We start from the raw sequence: 16,640 nt of genomic DNA, 5'->3' as shown, positions 1-16,640 counted from the left end.
GTATGAGAACATAGCTAGGCTTTGAAAACAATTGCCTGCTATTGCTGTTAATAGTCTTGCTTGCCAAATACAGCTGTGCCTTATTCTTTAGGGTGGATTAAGTTTAGAGCCAGCTGCAAAGCACAACTGCCCTGTGGCTCTCTGTCCATGCTAGGGGAGGAGTTTCACTTCCTTGTTGCATCAAAACAAACCCAAGGCTGCCCTTGTGGATTTGGCTCATAGGATGTTTGGAAGGTACAGCTGCAGATGGCCATGGGCGGGACTGTGCCACTTCAGAGGGCAGAGGGGTGCTCAACAGTTTGAAATGTTCCCCTAAGTTTAAAAGCTCCTGGCAATAGAAAAGAAGGTGTCACTTCTAAAGGGCCGGGGCAGACCTTTTCTTCCAGATGTGCTGCCCACGCCTGCTGCAGTCTGAAGTGGTCTGGTGCTGGCATTCTGATGTATGTGCAGAGCAGTCACCTGATCTTTCTACTTGAGGGCAAAAGCTTGCATTTGCAAATGTACCTAAAGGAGGGTACATTTAGCTTCTCAGGACATCAGTGTGCTTGCAATCCACTTGACATCAGTAGGAAAAGGAATCGCCACCAGCTCTGCGAGCTGTGAAGTGCACAGAGCAAGACCATTCGCCGGACCAGGAGCCTCTGCATCTGACCAGCACCTGCCAGGCGAGAAGCTCTGCGCAAATGTAAGCACCACACACTTGGTCCTTGGGTGCTTCGCAGAGGGTTTTCATCCCAAAGCAACACTTCAAAGTGGCATGGCATTTTAAATAAATAAATACACTGAAATGCATTGATTTTTAAAAAAAACTTGTATGCTCCAAATAGATTTACAAAATAAATAAAATAAATAAAGTCAGTTTGTACAAAATATTATGAACGTTTAGCGACCTCCCTATAATTGTAATAATCCTGAAAGAAGCTCGCTGAATCCTCTTCCTAAGGAAATGGTAGGGCTGGCAAGGTGAGCTTGGCACTGAAGGCAGTGTCCATCTGAACAAATATATTTCTTAGCACCCGTCACATCAGAGGCAAAGGCAGGGCAACCTTGGCTGGCCCTGGCATTGCAAAGGGGGCTGAATCTGGGCTAGTGCAAGTTCCCCCACTAAGAAGGAGGCAAGTCCATCTTGTCAATCATCTGGAAGGGCCCTTTGCTGCTGCCAAGGGCAGATCCAACTGCTTCCTTCATCTCTGAGATCCTCTGGCTGACATCAGAGGCTGAAACTGGGCTTTCTGGGCTCAAGACTTCTCAATGCTGTACAGGGAGGGGGAGGGGTGGCAGGTTGGCTCAGGGCCAGCAAAGGGACCTCCACTTCAGAAAGGCACAGGCCAGTCCTGCTGAGTCTGTGTCTATTGCTTACGATGGGGTCACCATCCTTTCTATCTCCAAAGCGAAATGCGAAGGTAAGGATCTCTGCCCCAAAATGAATGGTAGGCAGCTGAGGAATCTCTGTGCTCTTTGTAGGAAAGGAGAGACACACAAATATATATATAATCATCCTGAAGACACCGCAGCTGTTGCCAGCAACAAGCTACCAGTACTCAGTGTTGCAGAGACAACCCCAATGATGTGTGAAGTGTCCTCTCCTTCCGCCGCCCACAGCTACCTTCCTCTAGTCGCTGCAGACCTTTTCAGGCAGACATGCACCACTGCCTTGACCTCCCTTCTTGCATTCGGGTCCCAGAGCTTCTCAGAAACATCTGGCATCATTAGCCTCCTTCCTGCTGCATGTTTTATGTCTGTGACATGCTGGTTTACACGTATGGGTTTTGGGGACAGAGGAAAAGTGTATCACGGGGAAGGGATGTCAGAACTAGAGCTCTAACTGCCCAACAGAAAGGGACAGTCAGGAGGGTCCCCGATCCTGTCCCTTCCACCCTGCAGCCCCCACCTCTCTATGTGGCTCCATTAGAGCTGTGCTATCTCCCATTGACTCAGCTTATTGGGAGGCAGTCCTTGCACCCAGTACTGCGGGAGGGTTGGGACACCGAGGCTCAGCTGTGGCACAGAGTTCGCTTGTGGGGAGATGTGTGAAGAGGGGCTCGCCAGCTCTTGCTCAAAGAAGCCCAACGCCAAGAGGGTCTTGGGGAATTCAAGGGGCAATCCCAGCTGCTCCAGGGGGATGCTGGGAGGGAAGGGCTCTTTCTGATGCTCTGTTCTGCCAAGAAAGTCATTGGTAAGAGTCCCGTCCATCGCAAGGCCAGAGGAAGCACAGACAGAGGCCTGTTTCAAGTACCCAGTTGCCAAGACGGGCTCCAAAGGGGTCATCTCCTCTGTGCTGAGGGGAGGCTGGGAGCAGCCCAATATCTCTGAAGGTGTCCCTGACTGCTTCTGGTACCCAGAAAATATCTGGGCCTTGGGTGGGTCCTCAGCTTCTGGAGCCACCTGCTCAGTCCCACTGGAAGAAGACGGAGCCTCCAGCAAGAGCTGCTCCTCCCTGCTGAGGCCAACCATCTCATCCTCTTGGGTGCCTCCCTCTTCACTGCTTCCCAGAGACAGCCTCCCCAGGCTGCCGGAAGGATCCTGCAGGCAGATGCCACTGTCTGTGCTGCAGCCGCTGCTGTCCATCAGGTCCCTGAGCACTGCACCCTGTGTTAGCAGCGTCGGCAGCCAGAAGCAACCTCCCAGTGGTGCTGGTGCTGCTCCCATTCCACACTTTGTGCTGTCAGGATGGACAGGGTCCTTCGGTCCCACGGAGGAGAGCAGCTGGATGGCATCCACCTCTAAGCACGATACCAAGTCTTGCATCCCGAGTGGAGACTTCTCCTTTGGCACCCAGTGCAGACTGTGCTTTACCGGAGATTTCTGGGAGGCAGAAAGAAAAGATTTCAGTTGTGGCTTTCTGGTTTCTGTACACCTCTGCCAACCAGGTGCTGGTCACAGCTGGAAGGGCCTTTCAGAAACCAAAACCTGTCTCTAAGACTCTGCACCAAGTGGGGAGCAGGCAGGGTCCCCTGAATCCAATGCTAAGGATCCTGCTGAGCCCCTTCCCCCAGCCACATGCTGATTGACCTCACAGCTGATGCCCACTCCACCCCCTGCCACCCTTTGCCTAATGATAGAACCAGCTTCTTGCTTGATAAGGAACTGAATCCACCCAGGGGAAGTAAAGAATTTGGTGGTAGACAGACAGCTGTTGTGGGGCTGGAAGATGTGGGTTTAAGTCCCACCCCCAGTCATGCACTCAGTGTGGATAGGTTAGTATCTCTCAGCCTCAATCCCTATCTGCAAAATAGGAGCATTAGCAACTTATTTTCTATGGCTTTGCCCTACATAAACCTGGTTTTCTTTTATAAACACTCCCTGAAAGACAGCTAGGTACTCTGAATAAATAGGTGGGGAGGTGCAGAAGGGCCCCTGAATGTGCGGGGTCGGTCCTACACACTTGATGAGCTGCTCATCCCCCTCTGGGTTGCCTTCTACAGAAGTGCAGGCAGTGACTCTCTCTTTAAGACTTTTCCATGGCTGCAGAAGCACCCCTAGGATTCAGTTTCCTATTTTGCCTGTACAGTTGGGCTACCCATAGGGAGAGAGGGCTCTGAACCTCCCTGGAAGCACTTACCAGTAAGAGAGGTGCCTCTTTGGGTTTCCTCACATAGGCACAGGCTGCTCCCAGTCCCAGGCCACAGAGGACGATCACCGTCAGGAGGGCCAAGCTGGAGATGAGGATGGATCTTACATGGTCTGCAAAGAAGAGAGCAGCGACCCCTGATTATTCAACCGGATGGCCTGATGGGGGAGTTCTACAGGCATCTGCAGGAGATTGCTAAGTGCACGGTAGAGACAGGAGTACCTGGAGAATCAACTGTGGGACCTGAGTCTGTGTCCCCTCCATTCCTCTCTGTGTGCACTGGCTAGCTTGCCTCCCTCCCGCTGCCCTCTGCAATGAATCAAGCCTCCTTGAGGAGGTGAAGGAAGGGACTGGCGCAGCTAGGTTCCTTACATGAGAATGTGTGCAGATGCAAATGTGTCAGAGACACATGCTATGGAGAGAAAGAAAGGTTTGTAGCTTAAGAGCTCAGTTGGGTAGAGCATGAGACTCTCAATCTCAGGATCATGGGTTTGAGCCCCATGCATTGCATTGCAGGGGGTGGACTAGATGGCCCTCGTGGTCCCTTCCAACTCTACAATTTTATGATCCTATGAACAGCAACCCTGTGGATGCTTTGTGGCAGATGCAGAGGGCAGGGTCATTAGCTACCTAGGAGATGCTTCCAATGTCTCCTGCTGTTGACTCTTCACCAAGCATTTAACTAGGCTGCTTTATTTGGGCCCAGCCTGCCTTTGCAATCCCCTCCAGTGGATCTCTCTTCCTTCCCCGCCCCCCCCCAATTCTCTTTTTGGTACCTGTTGATCTCCATCATGTCTCTCTCACTCTGCCACACAGAAGAACAGTAAGGGGGTGCTGAGGAGGAAGGGGACTGGAGCCTCACCTTCCTCAGTGGGTATTGAGATACACTGCTCCTCTGTCCTCTTGCCAGGACTTGCCTGGGAGACCACCCGTGGCTCCACACTGATGCAGTAGCGCTCTCCCCATGACAGCGATGAGAGGTTAAACTCCAGCTTGGTCTTAACATATTCAAACTGCAGAAAATACCGTAATGTGAGAGTTGTCAGTCCAGCTCAGTCCAACTCCAGCCAGAGTTCACCAGGCTGGCCAATGATATCCGGCTCTAGCCAAGTCCCCGTCAGTGCCAAGAGTGTCTCCTCTGCCCCCTGGCATCCTCAAAGAGACTAGCCCTCCCTATGCCAAAGGGACTGGCCCTGGCCCTTCTCTTCTTTGTGGGAAGCACCTGGAACCTTCAGCAACTGCCTCCCTCCCTAGTATGCCACCAAGAGGGCTTCCTCTGGGAACAGAAGGGGCTGCCTAGGACAAGTTCCCTGCCAGAGCGTGCAGTGCCCATCCAGAGAGAGCGCCCCCAGTGGCCAGCAGAGCAGAAGGAGGGACGGCGAAGTGGGTGCTGTAGCTGGGTGCTCTCCCACCCCTACCACAGGCAGACCTTCCCCCTGAACTCTTCCAGCCAGGGTGCCCTGCCATCCACCACAGCCTTACCTGGGTATTGTCAGACACCTTCCGGATATGGACATGGTATTCCTCCCAGTGGTAGAGGTCCTCATAGGTTATATTGTGCCACCTGCTGGTCGGAGGTTGCAGCTTGACTTGGATCACGTTGTGGGAAAGTGAGAGGCTCACTCCTGCCAGTCGAGGAGTTGCTGGGAAAATGAAACAACCACAAAGAATTAATGGGAATTTCTGCTGGGGGAGTTCTAAAAACTGCCTGAGAGTGAAGTTCCAAAGTTAGGAAAATACTGTTGTCCTAAATTGGGGAATTTGCCCTCTACCCTTCTCATGACTATTTGTCCACCTCTATTGAGCAAACCCTGCCCAGTCCCTGTGACTGGGAGATGGGGGTGACAGTCACCCCTTGACATAGCCTGGACCCAGATCGTGTAAAACAGAGAAGCTGGAAAAACCCTTCAGCCATGCTGGTGAAGAGTTGTTCCCATCCCAAACTCCAATGGCCTTTCATGTTTCCTGGGCTGCGCAGACACCGAGCACACAGCCTACCAGTAGCCAAGAGAATGCTTGCAATTTTTTTAACAGGCCTGACTTATAATGTTGCAGTTCTGCTGGCTCGGCTCTGCATTATTATTGTGCTGCTGGGACTTGTTAAATAGATTTGGATATTTATTAATTTAGTCATTAAAAATAGATATTTCTTTGCAGCTAGGAAAACAAACAACACAAAATAACAAACCAAGAACAGACAGTAAGGTCACAAATTGTATTAACTATGCATGATTGCAGTGATAGCATCTTCAAGTCTTACTAATTTCGTGATTTGAATGTACATTGAAGGTTTTTTTTAGGGATTATGTTTTATTCCGTTTCTTGTCACAATCTGTTAGCCACTTTGGAGAAATAGGCTAAGTAGCAATTCAAAACATAAACACAATGGGACACAGACCAGGGAGCTGAGGGGCGGAGGGCTCTGAGAGGCGGCCAGCCACCCAGGATTGCAACGTTAGAAAGCTGCCTTTATAGGTCCATCTAATTCAGCCTTGCCTACACTGACTGGCAGCTGCTCTCTAGGCAGGAGATGGCAGTGGGGATTGGAACCTCCTCACGCACAGCAGCCTCTCTACCATCAGTCCAAAGCCCTTTCCTCGCTGCTGTCGCGCAAGGAGCGCGCATCTCCTTGCCCGACGGCGGGGCTGGTCAAGCGCACCAGCTCCTAATCCGGATTCTCTGGCGCGGTTCACCCACAACTGCCGGTTTCCTGGGGGTGGGGTGGGACGGCTACCTGTCTTGGGATCGAAGCGATTCGTCTGGGTCCAGTTGGAAACGCGCGTCCCGGTGACCGTCCGGACTCTGGCGTAGTAGAACTCCGAGGGCTCCCGCGTCTCGTAGGAGAGGTCGCAGGAGTGGCTCCGGACGCGCGTGCAGTGCTGCGCTGGGTTCCAGCCGCCGATCTTGCCGTATCTGCAGGAGAGGACCGGGCGAAGCGGGTAAGCCTAGAGGAGGAGGCCGGAGTGGCGACGGAGCGGGGGGGGGGTTGCCTTGGATGTGGACAGAGACCCTTCCACACTTAAGACAGATGCCCCACCAAGACCCCCAGTGCCTCCCGCGACGGCCCTTTCCCTTCTTACCGCACATACTGGACGTCGTACAGGAGGAGCCCGTGTCCGGTGCTCGGGGGCTCCCAGCGCAGCTCGTGCTGAAAGGTCTCGGCCACGAATCTCACGCGCTCGGGCGGGGCTGGGATCTTCCCTCCTGCAAAGGCAGCGGTTACCGACTGATGGTCCTCGGTTAGCTAGGCACCGTGGTGAGCCCAAGAGGGACCAAGCCAGGGCTCCGGGCGGGCCAGGGCATCTTCTGCCCGCTCTACTCCAAAGGAGGAGGGCGCGGCCACGGAGAGACCCAGACTTGGCACCCTCAGAAGGCAAGGAGAGCCCCGCGGCTGGATCAGAAAGGCAAGCCCCACGCCCCGTCGGGTCCCGCGACCCTCTCCTGCCCGGGATCCTCACCGTGTCCCCGAAAGCAGCGCAGGAGGAGCAGCAGAAGCGCCGCCAAGAGCATTGCCCCGTCCCTCCAGTCCAGGCGGCTGCGGGCCAGCGAGTGAGCGAGGCTGCGAGGTGGGCGGGGAGGGAAGCGCGGGCAACGTTTTTCGCTTCCCTCGGGGCAATCCCCGCCTACGCCACCTCCCTCGGGGAATGTCCCGCTGCTTCTCTGGGCAGCCCGGCGGCGCGTCCCCCTGAGGAGGCGAGAGAGCACTTCTGGATTGGGGACTGAGCCGCGCGAAAACCAGCGGCCCAACACTGCAGGCGGATCCGTCCACCTAGTCTCTTCCCTATCTGCAGGTTTTTGTTTTGTTTTGTTAATTAAAAGTTTGAGAAATCAATTAACAAATCATAGCAAAATACAAATTAACGGTTGTTCCATTGAAAGCAGTCCCGGTGAGTTCCAAAGGAGCCTTAACTCATACAGCATAACTTATCAACTATTTCACGCCAGCACGCCTTTCCAAAGATTTCTGTGCGTTTATGCCAGTACATTTCCGAGCACAATTCAAAGGGTTGGTGCTGACCTTTAAAGCCCTAAATGCCCTCCGCCCAGTATACCTGAAGGAGCGTCTCCACCCCCATCGTTCAGGCAGGACACTGAGGTCCAGCGCCGAGGGCTTTCTGGCGGTTTCCTCGCTGCGAGAAGTGAAGTTACAGGGAACCGCTGTAGAACACCCTCCCATCAGATGTCAAGGAAATAAACAACTATCTGACTTTAGAAGACATATGAAGGCAGCAGTGTCTAGGGAAGTTTTTAATGTTTGATGTTTTATTGTGTTTTTAATATTCTGTTGCGAGCAGTTCAGAGTGGCTGGGGAAATGCGACCAGATGGGCAGGATATAAATTATGATGATGATGATGATGATGATGATGGTAGTGGTCTTCATAGATCAGGCAACATGCAGGTGACATGCCAGTTTTTCTGCTAACCCAACAAGCATGACCCTCGCCTAATTTCCAGCATTCAACCACTATGAATTGGACTCGATGGCCCTTGTGGTCTCTTCCAACTCTATGATTCTATGAATGCTGGCCTGCTTGGCTCCCTTGGTTAGAGTGTGGTGCTAATGATGCAAAGGCTGCAGATTCGATCCCTGGGGCAGCTGCATATTCCTGCATTGCAGGGGGTTAGAATAAAATCATGAGGTTGGAAGGGACCCCGATGGTCATCTAGCCCAACCCCCTGCCATGCAGGACTCTTCTTGCCCAATGTGGGATATGAACCCAGGGCCCTGAGATTAAGAGCCGACCGACTGAGCTATCTCAGCGGGTTGGACTAGAAATTCTAGAAAATCACTAGATTATCCTCAGCGCCCCTTCCCAATCTACAATTCTATGGTTCTCTGCTTCCATCCCTACTGCTGCTGTTTGCAGGTGTCTGTTGAGGCTCCTGACGGACAGCTGCCCAGCCCTTTCTTGGGTGCTGCGGCGGCATATCTGTGGGGCAGGATCAGTGCCAGATTTACATATAAGCTAAACAAGCTATAGCTTAGGGCCCTACAATTCCAAAATATAAGATAAAATAAATAAGATAAAATAAAACGTACATACAGCAAATGTTTTGTGTTGTGTAGACTCCTATGGTGTAAGTAATGGGCCCTGCCTGCTAGCCTGTTCCCTAAAATATCACTATCACTATACTGTACTTCTTAATTGTATTTCACTATTAATATACTTCTTCTTAACTGTATTTCAGTTCAACAATTACCTTGATAAAATACACATTTTGTTATGTGCAAATGGCTTTAGATACCTGTTAGGTCCATAAATTACCATACTGTATAGCATATATTCAACACAAAAAGCAGTGGCAATTTGTTGTTGACTGAGGACAGCTGGACATATAAAGGGTCCCCATTACCTTCAGTAGCTTAGGGCCTCATCAAGCCTAAATCCAGCCCTGGGCAGAGTGGAGTCCACATGTCAGTTTCCAGTGGGGTGTGTGTGCGCAATGTCCTACCTACGCCCCTTGCTGAGCCCTGCCAAAGAGTAAAGTTCACTAGTTGGTGCGCACGAGGAAGCATTTAGGGGTGTATTATTGATGGGGACGGCATGGGCATAGCCAGTATTTATGCTGGGGGGCATCAGGACACCCACCTGTCACCATCCTTTTGTCCGTCTCTGTCTAGCAGATTCAGAATGAAATGATTTAAATTACTTTCACTTAAATTACTTAATTCTTTTGACCTCAGCGAGCATTTCAGTTTCAAATATCCTGATTACTTCTACTTTCAATTTAGCTTTTCCTTTTTTTACCTGATTTAGGGGGGCAGAGGCACCTCTGGCTATGCCCATGGGAGTTGGGGACAGACAATTGAGGTTTAGTATGCTGTGGAGGTGTGGGGGGACTTCCTCCCCCCTGCTCACTATGCTAGGCCTGGTGTGGGTGTTGTCATCCAACGAAAGGGATTACCAGGGGATTCTGCCAGAGGAAGGGAGACGGTGTCCCTCTGGGGGCTGTCGGGGGGGGTCTTTCCTTCCTCTCCCCCAGCAGGGCTCTTCTTTCGCCAGTCATCAGGGTCTCTGCCGCGGCCCCTCCTCACAGAAGCGCATCCAAGCTCCCAGTGGCGTAGCGTGGGGGGTGCAGGGGGGGCCGGCTGCACCGGGTGCAACATCTGGGGGGGCGCGCTCGCACTCGCAGCTCTCTGTCCCTACTAAAATCCACGGGTTAGGGGGCGCAAATTACTTGCCTTGCCCCGGGTGCTGACAACCCACGCTACGCCACTGCAAGCTCCCAAGGGAAGTAAGTCCACACGCACCCTTTGATGATCTTCCGCTCGTTCTAATACTGACCCGTGACTCAGATTTAGTGCGTGCGCCTGTGTTTGCCTTGTATATTGTTGGGGAAAGCCAAGTGTGAGTGTGTGTGTGTGTCACAGCTAAAGTCCACCTCCCAGCTTCAGCTTCAGTTTCAGGGGCTGGCGAGGATAAGGTGACAACACACAGGGGCGTAGGGGCTGGTGGGAATATTATTATTATTATTATTATTATTATTATTATTATTATTTATACCCCGCCCATCTGGCTGAGTTTCCCCAGCCACTCTGGGCGGCTTCCAATCAAGTGTTAAAAACAATACAGCATTCAATATTAAAAACTTCCCTAAACAGGGCTGCCTTCAGATGTCTTTTAAAGATTAGATAGTTCCTTACTTCCTTCACATCTAAAAGGATGGCGTTCCACAGGGTGGGTGCCACTACTAAGAAGGCCCTCTATCTGGAAGCGAAATGCCACCTCTCGCGTGCCCTGTGTCTGCCACCACCATCTTTCTGACCTTTGGCCGGAGGGGACCCTAAGAGTCCCTGTCTCGAGTTTTCAGGATGACATCACCGGACCACTGGTCACATCATGGGTCTTGATGAAAAGGCTCCACCCCACCTCCAACCGGTCAGAAGCGGCACGTCTATCCTCAGGCAGCGATTGCCGTGGGGTCGGGGGAGGAGAAAGGGCTCGACTTCCCCTCTGCTTTGGGGCATCTGGGAGAAACCCAAACTGCAGTCTCGGCCGGCTTCTTCTTCCTCCCCACCCGCCACAGTTTCACAGGAAACCCCAGAGCGAAAACAACAACCGAAATAGGGAAGGGGGGAAAGAGAGAGGCTTAGAAGAAAGAAGCAGCGCTTCGAGAAACGAAAGAGGCAGCAGCGCAGAGGGGTACGGAGGGGTTGGCAGGGCTGGGTAAGGGCAGGGGGGCAGCTGCCCGCCAATCAATACAAATCAATACCCTAGCAAAAGCCTGCCCCCCTCAAATCCTGGGTACTACACCCATGGCTGGATTAACCATTAAGCAAAATAAGCACTTGCTCAGACATCAAGGGAAGGCGGGCACCGCAGAAATATTCAATTGTTGCATTTACCATGGACTTTGCAATTAGAAAAAGGCGCCCCAGGGTGCCATGGTCCACTGGTTGAAAACCACTGCCATAGCAGCAAGAATACTCATCGCAAAGCATTGGAAGACACAAGATTTACCCACCCGGGAAGAATGGCAGATGAAAGTGATGGACTATATGGAACTGGCGGAGATGACTGGCAGAATCCGAGACAAAGGTGAAGAGTTGGTGGAAGAAGATGGGAGAAAATTTAAAGTTTATCTACAGAAACATTGTAAAATTCAGGAATGTTAGAAGGATGTTGGAATGAAGTAATGTGGTTTTAGCAGAATTGATATAAAAGATTAGGTAAAAATTGATTTTTTAACTGCTGAAAGACGAGAATGTAAAATTATACTACATTAAGATAAACTATTACGATAAAAATCAAGCTGGAAAGGATTTGCTGGAATATTTAATTGAACTAGAATACAAAAAAAGGGAGGTGTGAGGAGGTCAGGGAAATAAGTAAATGAAAGACAAGACATGGAAAGAGGGAAATGTTTTTAATTGTTCTTATTTTTCTGTATTTTGTATTCTCTGTTTCTTTCTTTTCTTTTTTTTCTTTCCCCCCTTCTTTTCTTCTTTCTTATTTTTGTAACTTTTTTGAAACTTTAATAAATATTATTTTTTTAAAAAAGAAAACCACTGCCATAGAGGCTGCGCATGGAGCTCCATTTCTCAGTCCTCCTGCCATACACCCTTAGAGATCACCAGGGGGAGCTCTGGAGATGGGAAACTTTGGAGAAAGCTCCTACAAAACTGCCTGACCTCACCACACACACAGACACGGGGATTTGAGTACATCAATGACACTTAGGAGCCCAACAGGGACATTACCTTAACACTCCAGACACCAACCTGCTTGCCCCAAGTGACCTCCAGGATGGACAGCAACAGATGAAGGTGTTCCCAATGTGGAACTTGCAGCCCTAAGGAACACCTCACATGCTGCTCTTCTCTCTGCTATGCAGCTGCCAAAAGTACAGGAGCCCTGCTGGAGCAACCAGCTGGCAACTCCATACTTAAACCTTTGCCATCCTATCCCATACGTTCTGTGACAAGCACAATTGCCAATATCCTGCCTAGTGCCCTAGCCCTGACCTGAGGACGAATCAGACACTCCACAGGTTGAGGATCTTAAGGAGCAGGCAGGGCTCCCTGCATTCAGTTCTGAGGGACCCTTTGAACTCCCCCAGCTCCCAGTTTATACTGGACGATGGAATGGTCAGAGGAAGGAGCAGACTCACCCTGTCTTTGAGAGCGCCAGCAACAACAGCTTTGGTTCCAGGCCAAAAAGCAAACCACACAGTATATGTCCACACAGCCCTAGTTGTTGGTCTTCTTGTGAGTAAGTGGTCCCTGTTGCAACTGTGCTTAAGGGGAAGGTTGGAGCAGATGAGGTTCCCCTCTTGCTAACAGCAGCACAAGTCTCTGGGTCCTTGCTCCTGAGTCTTGACCTCCTGCCTTCAGCTCCCTGTGATATTGACCCTGGAGTTGCTGCCTGACTTTGTCTCTGGGTCATGTTTGGACTTAGTCTGACCTAGTGCACTTGACCTTGGCTTGTTTGGACTTTGCTGCCCTCCTGCCCTCCTTGGTACATACTTTGGTGAAGGAGTCTGCCTTCTGTAACTGGGACCCTAGCCTCCTCCTGTTGGATTCAATGGCTCTGGAACCAGCTCTTTCTGTTGGGGAACGGTAGCTGCCAGCAAAAGAACTCTCTGTCTCTGCCCCCGTATCTGCAATATGGGACAATGATGTATCAGCAGCAGTGGCGTAGCATGGGTTGCCAGCACCCGGGGCAAGGCAAGTAATTTGCACCCCCTAACCCGTGGATTTGCGCCCCCTAACACTAACCCCCAGATGTTGCACCCGGTGCGCCCGGCCCCCCCTGCACCCCCCACACTACGCCACTGATCAGCAGCCCGCCTTACAGGACTGTTATGAGCAGCTGAAGCGTGCACCACTGGGCATATCACTTCAAACACTCAAAAGCACTAATACAGTGGTACCTTGGGTTAAGTATTTAATTCGTTCCGGAGGTCCATACTTAACCTGAAACTGTTCTTAACCTGAAGCACCACTTTAGCTCATGGGGCCTCCTGCTGCCGCTGCACCACCGGAACACGATTTCTGTTCTCACCCTGAAGCAAAGTTCTTAACCTGAAGCACTATTTTTGGGTTAGCGGAGTCTGTAACCTGAAGCATATGTAACCTGAGGTACCACTGTACAAACACGGAAAATAATTATAGTTGTGTCCAAACTGTAAATACTGTGTGGGAGGGGTTGGGGTGCATACTGAAACTTTAGGTTTTGTGCAATTAACATGGATTAAAGTGCTATGTTGCCCTAGCACAACAAGTCCCTGTCTGGGGGGTGGGGAGACGGAATATAAATACAATAATAATAATAATAATAATAATAATAATAATAATAATAATGTCCACTGGAAAAGAAAACCCAACCCAAAGTGATATTTGAAGTTCCTTCAGATGACCTATTGAGGATTTATTTTGAGTTGCTAGCACAAAGCTTACATGGAGGTTAGAATATATCTGGTCTTCACTGAGCATTCATCCTGATGTCCTTGCAGAGTGTTCATATATCTTCCCATTGGTAATTCATTACCCCACACTTCAAAATGCAGACTCCCATCACTTTCTAAACTGCAAAAAGTCCAGGGTGGTTTTTTTGTGCGTGGATTTATTGTGCTTGGGCGATAGATCTCTTTAGTCCTCTTCAGTTGTATGTGCTTTAATCCCTTCTGCGGGGTACATTTTAAGTCAGGAAAGTGTTGGGGGAATGCACAGAGAAATATAGGGTGAGTGAGTGAGTGATTACTTGGAAGATGTGTCAGCACCCCACAAGGAAATCAGGGCGAGTGCTTATTCTTTTATAACTGCCCTGTAAACAAACTGGAACGAATTCTCAATATAAACTTGTCAAAGGCTATGCGCATATGTGGAGTCACAATAAGTAGGGTGTCTCTGAGCATGTGTAGAATGCCATTGCATAACTGTGGTCAGCCCTCACAACTTTGGCTCTGTGAGAGCAAGGACTCCCATGCAGGGCCGGATTTAGGTTTGATGAGGTCCTAAGCTACTGAAGGTAATGGGGCCCTTTATATGTCCAGCTGTCCTTTGTCAACAACAAATTGCCGCTGTGTTGAATATATGCTTTATGGACCTAATAGGTATCTAAAGCCATTTGCCCATAACAGTCCATGCAGAATGTAGGTACCCTGTATATAGAAATGAGCAAACCAGTGATATTTTAGGGAGCAGGCTAGCAGGTGGGGCCCATTACTTACATCATAGGAGCCTACACAACACAAAACACTGTTGCTGTATGTAGGTTTTATTTTATTTGTTTTCTATCTTATATTTTGGAAATGTGCACCCAGTTTTTCCCCCCTTTAAATTTTTTTTGGGCTCCCAGGAGAGTAGGACCCTAAGCTATAGCTTGTTTAGCTTATATGTAAATATGTAAATATGCTCCCTTGGCAACGAGGAGCCTTTCCAAATCTGAGCCCCGCTCCTGTTCTTCGTTGCAACTCAGCTCCCAGTGAGAGACAGAGATGGGCTGGAGGCTTGAAGAGGCAGGAAGAGCTGCCTACCTCCGCCTGACGTTGCCGTTGCATCTTGCAGAGTAGGCTGGCCGAAACCGTCTTTGCCAATGTATCTTCTGTGGGAGCTTGTGACACCAGCCCATCAGTATGATGAGTGAACTGGGAAGCAGCTTTCGTAATGCTTTTGCCACGTAAGAGCAGTAATTGGCTTCCTCGTCCTCAGGTGCTTCCGGCCTCCCTCTGCTCTGCCAGACAAGACGATCAACCGGTTGTGTAAGGCTGGTGCTTGGGAAAGGCACCTCAGCAAAACATCGAACAGTGCTCAGGATGACCAGCTGAGCCTGGCGGCAGGCAAGGAGAGCGCTTAGGGTTCAGACGTCCCCCGCTGGATATAGCCCACATTTGGAGTTAGTACAGAAGAGGCCTTTCATCTGCTACTGACTCATCCAAGGGCCCTTCCTTTTATTCTGTGACTCTGCTACATTTACTCAGGACCTTTTGGTCAAAAACACATCTCTGAGCATTTAGTCATGGTACCTGGCTGGAGAGATGGGTTGCCTCTATTGTCCCTGCAGCAAGCTCCTTCTTTGGGCGTTTCTCCCCATCATATGTACAGCAGCCAAGGAAGAGCCTTGTCAGTAGTGGCCCCAGTTATGTGAAACACCATCCTCTTCTGAGATGCCCAACGTATTTTTTTTTTTGGGGGGGGGGGAAAGCTGCAGAGATGGGTTGTTGGTAACACAAGGCTACCTGAGGTAAATACCCCCTAGTGGTGATATTATAATAAACGTAAATAATCTATCATTTGATACACTCAAACTTGCTTCAGCGTGCTTAAAGTGTCGGACCGCGATCTGGGAGACCAGGGTTCAAATCTTCACACAACGGTGAAGGGCACTCACTTTCAGTCTATCCTACCTCACAGGGTTGTTGTGAGGATAAAATGGGAAGGGGGAGAACTACGTATGCCACCTTGAGCTCCTTGCAATAATAGTAGTAGTAGTAGTAGTAGTAGTAGTAGTAGTAATAAATACTCATCTCAGAGAGGCTTCCCTGGCTAATACCTATCCTGATGTCATTTCAGTGCCAGGCAAAGGTGTTTCTTTATTTTATCCTGTCTTTTAGTTCAGTCTGTTTCATTTTGACTTGCCGGGGTTTGCTGTTTGTTTTAAGGTGTTATTACTGATTTTTCCGGGGTTTTGTAAATATATTTTAATATATAATTAAATCCATTTTGTGGTGTTTTAAGATTTTGAAAGCCATGCAAGGATTTTTTTTTAAAGAGGCAGAGTATATATTCCTCAAATATAACAAATATTAATAAATACATGTGGATACATCTGGATTCATGCCCCTTCCTCTTCTAAAGACTGAGGGTGGGTGACAGTGATCCTTATCCCCAAGACTCACACAGGAATTGAGTGTGTGTAAACCAGACATCCCTTCTCAACCTCCAAAGCCCAGTTTGCAATCTGCGTTCACATTTATTTCCCATGGTTTCTTCACCCTGGAGCTAGTTCATCCTGCCCCTTGAACCTCCTTCTCCCTTCCCCAATTGAAGAAGACAGTCTGGCTGAATCAAACTTCTCTGGGGAGCCCAGTGTCTGTCGAAAGGCAGAACTGAATGAGACGAAGGGATCCAAACTCCCAGCCTTGGGGATCGCTGCTGACTCACTCTGCCTTAGCACAAACATGGATTCACACACACACACACACGTACGCACATACAGACATGCACACACCTGTTCTGAAACCAGGGGGGATACTGAGCCTTTGCCTGCTGCTGTCTTTGGAATTGTGGAATTTTGTAAGGGGCTTGCATCTTTGCTGGGGATGCAATGGCGAAGAAGAAGAAGAAGAAGAAGAAGAAGAAGAAGAAGAAGAAGAAGAAGAAGAAGAAGAAGAAGAAGAAGAAGACCCAAAGGGAAAGAGTATACCATCACTGCAGTTCCTGCGAGAAGTGAGGTTACAGGGAACCAGGCAGAGAGCCTTCTCGGTAGTGGCACCCACCCTGTGGAACTCCCTCCCATGTCAATGAAGTAAACAACTATCTGACTTTTAGAAGACATCTGAAGGCAGCCCTGTTTAGGGAAGTTTTTAATGTTTGAAGTTTTATTCTGTTTTTAGTCCACTGTT

At 49.8% G+C, this 16,640-nt stretch overlaps 1 protein-coding gene across 1 annotated transcript; it reads right to left on the bottom strand.

Moving 5' to 3' along the window:
• Positions 1-796: 796 nt before the first annotated feature.
• IL10RA (interleukin 10 receptor subunit alpha) lies at positions 797-7,119 on the bottom strand. Its single transcript, XM_081890979.1, has 7 exons — positions 7,030-7,119; positions 6,652-6,775; positions 6,306-6,484; positions 5,054-5,214; positions 4,434-4,584; positions 3,563-3,684; positions 797-2,805 (listed from the first exon to the last, which is right to left on the bottom strand). The coding sequence occupies exons 1-7, from the start codon at positions 7,079-7,081 to the stop codon at positions 1,909-1,911; spliced, it is 1,686 nt and encodes a 561-aa protein (XP_081747105.1). The 5' UTR covers positions 7,082-7,119; the 3' UTR covers positions 797-1,908.
• Positions 7,120-16,640: the final 9,521 nt, after the last annotated feature.

The sequence above is a fragment of the Podarcis melisellensis genome (genome assembly GCF_964234715.1).
Source record: "Podarcis melisellensis genome assembly, chromosome: 15".
In the NCBI taxonomy this organism is placed as follows: domain Eukaryota; kingdom Metazoa; phylum Chordata; class Lepidosauria; order Squamata; family Lacertidae; genus Podarcis; species Podarcis melisellensis.
Note: the sequence above shows the minus strand (reverse complement) of the source record. Positions and strands in the feature narration are given on the sequence as shown.

Bases quoted from the DNA above. Each gene is read 5' to 3' on its own strand.
- IL10RA (XM_081890979.1), bottom strand. From the start codon at position 7,081: ATGCTCTTGGCGGCGCTTCTGCTGCTCCTCCTGCGCTGCTTTCGGGGA. The intron at 5,215-6,305 runs GTAGCCGTCCCA...TCATTTTCCCAG, and splicing joins TCGCTTCGATCCCAAGACAG to CAACTCCTCGACTGGCAGGA. The intron at 3,685-4,433 runs GTGAGGCTCCAG...TCTTCTTTGCAG, and splicing joins CTCAATACCCACTGAGGAAG to ACCATGTAAGATCCATCCTC.